General features: G+C 36.9%; 1 protein-coding gene across 2 annotated transcripts in view; it reads right to left on the bottom strand.

Moving 5' to 3' along the window:
* PPP3CA (protein phosphatase 3 catalytic subunit alpha) overlaps positions 1 to 12,873 on the bottom strand; it is a 313,266-nt gene that overhangs the window by 161,377 nt on the left and 139,016 nt on the right. For both annotated transcript variants that reach the window (XM_037020090.2, XM_037020092.2), the window contains exon 2: positions 4,864 to 5,064. In XM_037020090.2, the coding sequence (XP_036875985.2) occupies positions 4,864 to 5,064 (201 nt within the window). The remainder of the gene's footprint in view (positions 1 to 4,863; positions 5,065 to 12,873) is intronic.

Below are 12,873 nucleotides of genomic sequence, written 5' to 3'. Positions count from 1 at the left end.
ACCAGTTTCTTTCACTCAAAGATGGACTATAAAAATTGATGGCACTATCAGAGAAACCTTGGCCATTTAGGACACAGGAAAACTTTTTGGCTTTAAGTTAGCTATATCCATTTGGATGCTTCTTAATTTGCCTGAATACATCTATAGCTTAAACTGTAATTTAATCAAGTTTGATATATGTATCTCTGCACAATACATGGGTTTCAGTTTTCCTGTTCTGAGCCCCTGGAGAGCAGAGACCAGGTGTTACTCACCTGTGTGCCAGGAAAATGTTCAATAAATCTTTGTTAAGTTGAATTCCCAAAATGAGTTCTGTCTTACTTTGGGCTGCTATAACAGAATACTGCAGGCCAGGTAACTTTAATAACAAATACTTCTCACAGTTCTAGAAGGTGCAGCCTAAGATCGAGGTGTTGGCATATTAGTGTTTAGTGAGGGCCCTATGTCTGGCTTGCAGATGGTCATCCTCTTGCTGTATCTGAACGTGGAGGAGAGAGAGAGGGCTACTGTCTCTTCTCTTCTAATTAGGATGCTAACCCCAACATGAGGGCTTCACCCTCATGGCCTCATCTAAACCTAATTACCTCTCAAAGGCCCCAGTTCCAAATAACTTCACACTGGGAATTAGGGCTTTAACATATGACTATTTGCAGGGGGAGGTTGCAGAGGGGTGAGGGGCACACAAACATTCAGTCTGTAGCAAGTTGCCACACTGATATTTTGGCCACATTTTTTAATAAGCCATTTGTATGTTGCAAGGAAACAAAGATAAATTCAACTCAATTTTCAGAAAAGACTCAGAGAGGGAAAAAACTTTCCTTGACAAAATGCCTCCAATAACAGAAGCACATTCTTCAAATTAAATCTCTGAAGCAGCCACCATTCTATTGGGCAAGTTAGTTTATAGACAAGTTAGTTTTGACTGGGGACCAGAGCTAATGCCCATCTCTACCCTCATGCAGATGGTTACTGGTTTATCTAAATACACCTCCAGGAAGGCAAAGGACACAACGTTTCATCTCCTTCTCCAGACTCACTCATGCAAAGGGACAAATTACAACTAGGAAGCTTCCTGATTCTTCTTTCATCTCAAAAATAAAATGTACAGAATTTCAAGGAAAAAATGAATCCTACATGAACACAAAACATTTCACCACTTTACAAACAGTTTTGGATGGGGGAAGAAAGTTGAGCAGCTTTGCACATTAAAATTAATGAAGTGCTAAAGGAATGAAAGAATGTCCAGATTTCAAATTACCAGAGCACTAATTTCTAGGTTTTTCTTGAAATGGGGGCAAACCATGGGGTTGATGTGAGCATATCTTCTCCCTAAACATTTGAAAGTGAAACATTTTTATTAATAAAAAGTAGGAGGAGGAGTTGAAAGAAAACTGGGCAGGGGCTTTGCATGTAATTCTAAAATATTTGCCATTTGGTTCATTTTGGAAGTTTACATATAACTAGACTTGAAGTTGAATGCCACACAAGAAGTTCCTGGCCAGTTTTCTCCCTTACCCACCTTGTCATTTTTAGGAATCTGACATCTGTAGGTGAGAGACAATTTCTAACACCAATTGAAAACCACCATATGATCAGGCTTCAGGCTTTCCCCCACAAACACTGGAAGTCCTGGCTTCTTTCCTCTTAAATCTGTTTTCACAGGTCCTCATTTGTAATATTACTTTCCTTCTTCTCCCCTTTCTCTTCAATTTCCATCTTCTTCCTTTTTCCCCTTCTCGCAACTGCTTCTTAAGGTTCCCATTTCCCTTATAACCTCTGAAACAGCCACCATTCTTACCAGGCAAGCTAGTGTACAGGCAAGTTAGTTTTGACTGGGAAACTCTGAATGATAAAACACCCTACCCTGAAGATTTTTAACTGTAAACTATGCCTTTTATTGCATAGCCTAGTATCACTAATAAAGTTCAATCTTATCCAAATAGCACACATTCTAAATTTAAAAATAAATATTACACTGCTGGTTCAGCTGTCCAGATGAAATCAGATATCAGATCATAATCGTATATAAAATTTTCCCAATAAGAAGTATCTTGAAATACAAAGAGACTGTGTTTTTTCCTCTGATTGGCACGCCCTGCTTGTATTATGCAATCCTCTGAGTTTCAACTTTGCACAGAAACTCATAGGTTGGAATATGAGCTATATATTCCCCTTTGCTGTCTGATTTTCCATCTTTTATCCAAATGTTAAAATAAATTCCCTTTTTTTCCCCATCCTCTTTGTCACTATTATTCCATGTGCCTATATTGCCAGAAAAGAAGGAAAGAGATCATTACAATGGAATCTACTGATAGCTCCTGAGGATCCTGTATGAAATATAAACACTCTTCTAGAGAAAGGTTTTTCATGCTGGGTTATATTTCACTAGTGATGATTTCACTAGTTATGTCTCACTTACTCTGTGATGTCTCCATAGCTGCTTCTGTCACTATCTAAAAGACTGAGTTTTTCTCCCCCAGGGAAAGTTATACGTACTTGAGTTCTGATTTCCAGTCTCTTCATATCTATATCCCCAAATCTGCCAAACTGTCAGCTGGATCTCACTATGGATCTCACTAGAAAAAACCAGATGTGATCTGTACTGTATATGCAGGCAATTAGTCTACAGACTCCAGAAAGGTTCTGGGCTAACACAACGTAAGTCTGACCCTTCCAGAATCTTCTCTATGTGCTCTTTCAGGACAGAGCCTTATCAAGCTGAAGAGCTGACTGCATCCCAGAATGCACAAAGCCCTAAATTTATATTTCACATTTCTATTTAGTTGTAGTTATCACCTTTATTACCACCTACTGGGCTCATTAGTCAATTTATCATGAATTCTTCATTGGAAAGCACACATTATCATGTGAGGTAGAAAAAAAAACTCATAACAAAATATCAATCCATTCACTCTTAACAAAAACAAATAAGCTTAATGATAAAGATATCACTTAAAGCTAATATTTTAGCATTAATTTGTAAGTGGGATTTATAGTGAATTTTTTAAAGTAGGTTTTTGATGTTGGATTCCAAACTAGTATTTAGATACTAAACAGTTTTAGTATTAAGAAAGTAAAGCATGCCAGTGAAATAAGGCAGGTGGAGAAAGACAAGTATCAAATGATTTCTCTCATTTGTGGAGTATAACAACAAAGCAGAACTGAAGGAACAAAACAGCAGCAGACTCATGGACTCCAAGAAGGGACTAGCAGTTACCAAAGGGGAGAGGTTGTGGAGGATGGGTGGGGAGGGAGGGATAAGGGGATTAAGGGTTATTATGATTAGCACACATAATGTATGGGGGTCACAGGAAGGTAGTACAGCACAGAGAAGACAGTAGTGACTCTAGCATCTTACTACTGATGGACAGTGACTGCAATGGGGTGTTGCGGGGGACTTGACAATATGGGTGAATGTAGTAACCACAATGTTGCTCATGTGAAACCTTCATAAGACTGTATATCAATGGATATCTTTATAAAAAAATTAAAATTTAAAAAAAGAAAGTAAAGCATGTTCACATTTGTTTTGTCCTATGTTTTCACAGCACTTATGAGTTGGAGATAATAATGTGTGACTCCATTTTAACACGTGGAAAATGGGTTTCATAATGATGCATACAGGGGAAGTCTGTGGCTTGATGCATTCACCACTGGCCAACACTGAATTAACACCACTGGAGCAAATTTCTCCTGCTGCCCAGCTCCAAACACATTCATTAATTTTCTGAATTATAGATAAGATAAGCATCATTGCCAACCAAAAATAAAATGTGAATAATGCCAATTCCTTTGGCATAAGTATCATTAGGGACATTGTGACCAAGGAAGGTCTGGTCTGATATGCAAAAGAGCTTATCTTTCTCTTAACAGTAACATTCAAGTACACATTTGAAAGCCAAAAATATAAGTAATGAAGATTTAGAAGAAAGAAGCAATCAGTAGTATACATGAAATGTTTTTCAATGTCCCTTACTTTGGAACAGATAATAATCTTGTATCTAAAATTTTTCTCTTTGCCAGAAAAATGATTAAGAAGAAAAGGTTTTTCACTTCACTAAAATGAAAACTTGCAAGTTTAGCAAACTCCACAAAGGGTAGATAAAATAATCTCTAGTTTTTGACCCTCTATACCATATAAAATTTTTTGACAAGATTGAATTTTATTGCCTAGTGAAGTTATACTTATGAAAAATATGTATCTGCCCATAATAAGTAAGAGAACAAAAACACTCAAAGAGTAAAGACACATTTTCCAGAAACAAAATACTACAGGAAGGAGAGAAATTTGGCCTTCTTCCTAAAACTGAGTGGTTCTCAAACCTTTAACGTGCACTGGAACCGTCTAGATGACTTGAGACAAATTGTTGGGCCTCACCCCAGAGAATCGGACTCAGTAGTTCTGGGATGGGGCCTGAGAATTTAACACTGTAACAAGTTTCCAAGCAGGATGCCGATGCCTCTAGTCTGGGATGACACTTTGGGAGCCACTGCTTCAGCTTAGTTGCTTACTCAGTCACTTAATCTACTTCATCTAATCTTTGTCAGTGAATACGTTGTGTTTTTGTGCCAGTTAGTGTTTCTGCTGACAAACAAGATCACTTCTTAATTAAAGCATTACCTCAGAATATCTGCCATCTCCAAGAGGCACACCACTTTTTAGAGCATCACAGTCTTGCGGATATTTAATACATGAAAGTGAAAATATTGTTATATATGTATAATACCTTTAGTTCTTAATGTAAAAATTTGACAGTAAAAGAGTAAGATGAATAAAGTATTTGAAGACTCATTGATAGCTAGGACTTCTGACATGATGTTAAAAACAATAAATCATGAATACAAAGGGGTCTCAGGACTTACCTGTGACTGGTGCATCGATATCCAGCAAATTTTTTTCCTGTCGGAGAATTGAAGCCCCCTCTGTTATTATTCTCAATGCAACACTCTCTTCCAGCCTGCCCTCCTTCATGAGATGTGCCTTTAAGATATCCACACGAGGCTTCCCATCATTATCAAACACTTCTTTTGCTGTAAGCCGGTGACTTGGAGGAAATGGGACAGCTGAAAGAGAAAAAGTCAAATATTACATTAGTCAAAACTCAACAATAATGACCCAATAAGAACCACCAAATATCTGCCTAGCTATCACTAACCACCTGGTAGAGTATTTAAACAGTTCCTACATTAAAATACAATCAAGGGCTGTCAAGAATTCATACTGCCTTCTTCCTTTGCTGCTAGATGTAATGTGAATGCTGAAAAAAAAAATTACAGACTTATTCATCCAGTACCTATCTCTTGCATTTAGAAGATCCTGAATGAGTTAATACAGAAAAAAGAGACAGATATGTTTCTGACAGGCAATAATCAATTTCAGCAAAAGAAAATAGTTCTTATACATCCAACTATAACCGACTTGGGAGAAGATATTTCTCTACTAGAAAGCAGACTCCTGGTCTGGGATTAGAAAAATGGGAAGAGGTCTGCCAGACCCGTTTTGCCCCCTCCAACCACAGTCACATCTCTGAGTAAACTGACTGACTCACTGTTTAATGAGAAAGCAGGAATCTGAGAGCAAAAAGGCAAATACACTTATTATTGAACAGGAAGTCAGGATTTCTGTGTGCATGCACTGAAGGAACACCTTCAGCTGTGAGAGAACAGTATAATATTAGGGGAAGAGACACAGATATGTAGGAATATGATACAGTGACAAACTCCACTTGTTGCTCAGACTTATCATACATATAAACAACTTATTACATATAACCAGACTTATTACATAATATAGCTAACTATTCTTTCTCCCCCACCCCCCATACCTTCTTGATAGTAAGAAACTCTCTGGTGCTACTGGCATTCTTCAGTCTGTGAATACAGTGGTTCATTTATTCAGCCAGGGGATATTCACTAAACTCCCACAAGGTGCCAGGACAGCCAAAGGTTCCAGAGACAGAGATGTATCATAAAGATAAATTTCCAGTGAATGGCCAGTAAGCCCCTTCAGTGAGGGAAATCCATTTTTTTCTGTTTCACAAGGGTTCATTTGCTGAACAACTTGTGCTCCTTTGGAAGGGGCACAAACACAGTATCATGAAGCTTTGATCTGCCATGTGCCTTATGCCCTATGCATAAGAACATTTTCATTTGATGGTTCCTCTCTTGTGAAGAACACTTGATGTTAAGGAATAAATCCGGCCCCCCTAGTTCCTAAAACTATCTCCTATAGAAGCGGGATTGATGGTAGACCAACGCCAAGAAATTCTGTGCAATCTAACAGCACAGGTTTGTTATCCAAGAGAAAGTATAACTACTTAAGAAGAAAAGAAATACCAGGAAATGAACCTGTACTAATGGATGCAAGCTTGGTTTTCCTAATAATCCAAGCATACGTACTTAACTATGCTGCCAAAATGAAGTGGCAGGAGCAGACTCAGTGGATGAGCATGAGGCTATGTGGTCAAACCAAGGCTCTGCACACGCACCTGTCAGGTGACCCTGAGTGAGTTAATAACCCCCTTTGGCTCCCAAAGTTACCTCACCTGTAAAGTGGGGACTATATCTACCTAAGGATTGTTATAATAACTGAAGTACACAGTAATAGTGGGAGCAACATTTATAGAGTGTTTATTTTACACCAGGTATTGTTTGGGTAATAAAGTCAGTAACAGCTGTAAGATGAGTAAGACATATATACAGGGGTTTATATATATAAATTTAATTCCCATAACATTACTGTAAGGGAGAAACTTAAGGCTCAAAAGTATTAAGCACCTTGTCCAAAATAATCTTCTAGAGATTTATATATAGACCCACTGAGTGTAAACTCCAGCAGTCTGATCTAGAATACCTGTGTCAACAACTACACACACTGCTTCCCAGAAAGTACTTAAGACAGTGCTTAACAATTAAAAAGTGATGAGTATATCACTTTTTAGAATTGAAATTCTAACAAATACTGAGAAGTGTCTCTTATAAAGACAGCAGTTATTTTCAAATTGATTTGGGGCAGTTTACAGCAGAACAGGCATATAATACAAAAACATGATATAAAATAAAAGACAAAATGCACAATGACAAAGCATAGTGTAAAATAAAAGAAAATCCAAGAATTAAACAAGGAAGAGAATAAAGGAAATTAGGTATTAGACTTTGGCAATGGGAATTATTTTGTTCGTTTTGTTTCTTTGTCCTCTTCCGCTTTTGCTTCACTAACATACATGCTTGTTAACAAAACATGGAAACACTTCCATGGCCACATGTCTTTACTTGGGTCTTTATGTATGGTTTGAAATTAGAAAGTATCTTACCTGGAAACTCCTCAAAACTCCCAGATATAGGGTGGAAAATAGAAAGGGGGAAACTTCAAAAGGATACTTTGGGTAAGGCCAAGAGCTGAATCTTTCTGAGTGATTTTCCAAGATATGAGTTGGACAATTAGGAAGGCTTAGGTGACTGCAGAACAGGCAAGAATTGAAGCATAGATGAAAAGGAGGCTGATTTATTGTTGAGCATATAAAAGCAGTGGGTCTCTCCAACCACACACTAGCTGGCCTTACTAAACTTAAGATAGATCAGAGGGTTAAACCTAAAAGAGCTGAAGCACTTAAGAAAGTGAGAAGCAAAGAAGAACACCTCCGGGAGAGCATCACCTTCATGAATTAGACTCTCTCCAAGGCCAAGATTATGGCAGCAACAGATGCTTCACCCTTTGCTGCCTACCTTTTACCTTCCAGTAATTGCTAATCCTAAGGTAACTGGCTAAGGAAAGCCACCTGCTCTGAGATATTGGAGCTAGTTCCAAATAAACAGGAGTGAGCAAAGAGGAAAAAGGCCAAGCAGAGGGACCTATTTCCAAATGGATGACAGGGATACTGATGAGATGGGCACTTTTCCAGTGAGGCAGATGGTAAGGCTTGCAGGGAACCAAGATGGGCGGCAATGGTGCCAATGATTGAACACAAAGATGCTGTCAGCAAGAGAGAAGCTTTCTGGGACAAAAATAAGAGTGGGCTAATATTTGTGTATTTGTGCTCCCTTTGGCTTCATAAAGAAAATATCAGCTTTACAAAGGTCACATTTATTTGCTTTCTCTCTGTTCACCTACAGTCCTACATGTAGACCTGTGCCACGTATTGAGCAAAAATTACTTAGACCAAAGATTCCAAAGTGTTTAGAGTGAAGAATTTCTTTCATTAACTTGGGAAAGTGGCTACGCTTGACATAATAAAGTTGGATTTCCCTTTTCCTCCTTTGCTTTGAGTATTACAAATTGTTTTCCTTGACACATGAGCCGGCTTAGGACTGGAGGAATTGAGTTTGTTCATGCTAATAAAAATTCAGAAACAGCTGTTGATATTTGGGCTGACTCCTTCTAAAACATTTTGTAATTACCTATGAAGTACGGAATATAATAGACTTCTTAGATGCATCCTAAAAAATATGGAAAACCTCTCAGCTTTCTCCACTTCAAAGTTCTCACTCAATGTCACTCATTTTCTTCTTAAATGCAACCACAAAGTAGCTAAAATTTTGAAAATGTATGGCCTCGACTGACTGCTAACCCAAACCACGAAGAAAGCTTCGAAAGTAAATGACATACTGAAGTAGGATCATGTTCCCAGGTCACTGACTGTGGAACTCTAGCAGAGGCTGATTTCCAAAGAACAGGCTATCATACTGTTTCTTTTCTATTTGTTGATGCCACCGGAGAGTTCATCTATCTGATAAAGAGAAAGGTTACTAGTCTGGAAACCAAAATCATGTGTGAGTATTGCCATGTATATAACAATTACTGAAGTTGTCAATTATGCCTTTATCAGTAGAGAATCACATTCCAAGTCAGAAAAGTCTGGTAGCCAGAGTAATCCCAGTCATCAGTTTGGCTGACTATGGGGGACCATACCTCAGAAAGAGTCAGGAGTCTCCTGCAGCGATTTGAGCTAGCCCAGTTTTAAAGGGCCATTATGTGCCTTAGTAGGCATAGTGCTCCGCTATCACTCCGTGGTAAAGCTAGCTAGGTACCTGAGATTTCTGCTCCTCAAACCTGAGCCCTTTGAGCCCTCCTGAAGGGATTAATACTGCTTGATAGGAAGTCAACAAAAGTGATTATGGTGGTGATACCTTCAGCAGAGGGCAGAACAGGGTGCCTGCTGCCTGATTGCCCGAAGTTGTCTTATAAATGATGACGAGAGAGACTCACATACCTAAGAAATATCTAGCAATATTTTTATCAACCTTTGTTTTCCTTAAAAAAAAAATTTTTTTTTCCCTCCAACAATATGACACCTGGAAATTCAAGTATATCCAACAAAAAAAGGGACTAAGGCATCTTGCTCTCCTCTCTTCCTTACGGTGGCTGTTAAGGCATACCCACAAAATCCTGGGGCTTTTTAGAGCAAAATCAGAAAACTCCCAGTTTACACTGACTCCTGACTCCCTCATAATACACTAGGGGAATCTGAAGTCCAGAAAGAGGATAAAAGTGAATTGTCCAGGGTCACAGGATTAGTCAGTGGCAAAATCAACACTAAGCTTTTGGACTCTGTTTGTATTTCAGCACTTCACCCACTAGATGTTCTGTGTCCAGGATGGATTAACTAGCAATGTACAGTTATTAAACACTTGAAAAGTGGCTAGTCCAAACTGAGATGCACTGTAAGTCTACAGTATGCACTTGATTTAGAATGCTAGATACAAGAAAAAAAAGAAGAATGTAAAATATCTCATAAATATTTTTGTATTGATCATATGTTGAAATACTAAGATTTAGAATGTATCAGGCTAAATAAAATTTATTATTAAAATTAATCCCATCTATTCCTCCTTACTCATTCATTTAACATGGCTACCAGAACATTTAAAAATGAATAGTTGGCTTGTACTAGGCTATTACTGGACAGTGATGCGTCCTTCTCAACAAGTAAATGAGAACAAGAGTGGAAATTATATACTTTAATCTTTTCTCTTCCAACTTTGGCTCCTACTAAACTGCAAACTGTCTCAAAACTGGCTGTACACTGGAATCACTTTTAAAAATGAATAATGACCAGATCTGACCTCTAGAGATTCTAATTCAACTTGTTCAGGAGAGGGCCAGAACAGTGTTTTAAAAGAAACCCAACATACACTGACATGAAGTCCATATTGAGAGTTAATCTGTACCATAAGAAAAGGCACACAAGATGCCAGGCAAAATGCCCCCAAAATATGCTCCACAATGCCAATTAACCACACAGATGCAATGTGTTTGAAAGTTCACACATGGTTATTTCATCCCTCTCTGTAATCAGAATGTGTAAGCAATAGCTCTTGTCCCATATATCATGGGGTTACTGTCTGCACAAGGGCTTTCTAAGATACTCATGTCAGCACATGTTAAGAAAAGAGATTAAGGATATCACATGTCAGATGCAACTTAAAACACATTCTGGCCTTACTTTCATAGATTGGCACTCCATCCATCCATTCCCTCTTGAACATTTGTCTGTGTCACGAACTACTATCCTAATCAATCAATCATTCAATGACTTATATTCTTGTAGGTTGAAAAAAAATCTATCAGTATGGGGATACATGTTTATCCAGGTGCATAATTGTATATGCAAAGACATACAAACCATGTCATCTGGGAGAGAGGCTTAAAAATTAACATAGCCAACCTCTAAGAAAAACTGTCGCAACTTATTTATTAGGGTTCTACTTAAATGCTACTCCTGTGGACATTTGTCATTTGTTTGTTTGAAAGTCTCTGGCTTTCTTTATAGATATTAATGTCTGCCAAATTAAAATATGCTTCCCCATCTCAAGTGTGGTTGAATATTAATCTTGCAAACAGAAAACATCCACTTCACTTAAGCTAAAATAACTTCACAGCATGACTATAAATAAAACTCCAATTTATTAATTTACTGGTGTTTTTTTCCTACTGCTATGATGACCTTTGCCCATCCCTAACAGACCTCCTTACTCACCTCCTCTCAGTACTACCACATAGACCCTGAGTCTTAAAATGTATTCAGTTGTTAGACACAATATGTGTACTGATCATTTCACTAGCAAACTGAATACCTCATTTGGTTTTCCTGAATGATGACATGCAAATACAGCACAGTGTTATGTTACATAATAACCCAAAGTATTAATAAAAGGACACTATGTTACTTGAGGCACTTTTTAAATAAGTGATCTTTTTCCCTCTGGCTTACAAAAAGTATTTTACACACAGTACTTTTTGAACCCAAATCAGAAATGTGCTACAAGCAATTCAGTAAGAATCAGACACTAATTAATTAAAAGAATTATAGTTCCAACTGCAAGGGATTAATAATTAATTAGAGAAAATGGGTACCTTAACAGTACAATCAGAGATTCTTTTATTATCTGAATTTCAAAATCATTTTCTTTTAAATGTGTTTATTGACATATAGTTACTCATTATCCTTTCCATGTACAGCTTTTCTTATTCTGGGCCATTGTGCATTTCTTGAGTCTGACTCAAGGGCAGGGGAATGGGTGACAGTCCACAAACCACCTCCACATGGGTAGTTTTAGCACAAAACCCTTTGAAGTTTGGGTATTTTGATTAGTTCATTGAACTACTAGAAAAATTACAAGTGGCTTACATAATGAATTATGTAATAATGATTCAACACGAAAGATTATTTGACAAAAGTTTTATTTTAAGAGTTTTAAACTATTTCAGCATCATTGGAAAGGTTCAATAAAATCTGATCTTTTTTGTTGTTAAAAAACTTACATGCATAAGTCAAGTCCAGTGATTAACATGGGGGCCATGTCAATCACAAGTTATTTTATATAGTATATGATAAAAACAAAATTATATTTACTGATTTTGATATATGACATTGAATGTTCAGATTAAACTAAGAATTTTAATTACATATTAAATGCTCTAATTTAAATATTTAAGTGACTTAAAAATATTTAAATATGTACCTGAGGATATATTCTTACTCTATTTTTTTTTAATATTTAAATATTTAAATTACTTAAATATAAAAAATATTTAAATATGTACCTGAGGATATATTCCTACTCTATTTTTTTTTTAAATATATAGTCAGCCATATTCAGTTACACCAACTATATTGGATCTCAGTACTAGATAAAGTGATTACAGCAATATTTTCAGTGAATGGTATTCACAGTAGTAATCTCTAGAATAGCAAACCTACAGTAAGGTATACAATTATATTCACTGGGATGAATTTAAGGAAAGGGCTTTTTATTTATTTATTTTTTGCCTTGAACATTTTCTATTTCTCTGGAGAAATAGGTCATAGGAGGAGATTAAAATCAAGAAACAAACAAGATACTTTAAGATTAGTTGAATTTATTTCCCAAGTGAGCAGGTCCCTTTGAACATAATAATTATCCCTTTGAAATGAGGAGCATCCAGGGATTCTAAAACTTTATTTAACCCAAGACACACTTTACCATTCAAAACTCCTCAACTGAATGGCCTAAGACATGAAATATATGCAAGGAATTTACCTATCTTGGAGTTGAACTATTTGACTAGAAATCCCTTAATAAATAAGAACTTTAGAAATCTCTGTATTAAAAATAGCAAACCTATGTGCCTTCTTAAACTTCAGTCTTAAAATTGTAAGTTGATATAAAAAAAAAAATCAATCTATGCCCACACACAGTTCTTTCCTTTCAAGTTCATCACTCAGCTCTAGGTGCCCACACATCTTCTATGCCCACATGCCCACCCACACTCCCCATCCCCTGTGGTTAAAACACCTACTGGCACAAGAATTTTTTTTTTTTTAGTGAAAAGACTTTCCCCTTGAAAGGTGTTGATGAAATAGCAGATCCATGTCTCAGCTGATATGGAATAAT

Source organism: Manis javanica, chromosome 5 (assembly GCF_040802235.1).
Source record: "Manis javanica isolate MJ-LG chromosome 5, MJ_LKY, whole genome shotgun sequence".
Taxonomy (NCBI): Eukaryota; Metazoa; Chordata; class Mammalia; order Pholidota; family Manidae; genus Manis; species Manis javanica.
The sequence above is the reverse complement of the archived record's forward strand: the minus strand, read 5'-3'. Positions and strand labels throughout refer to the sequence as shown.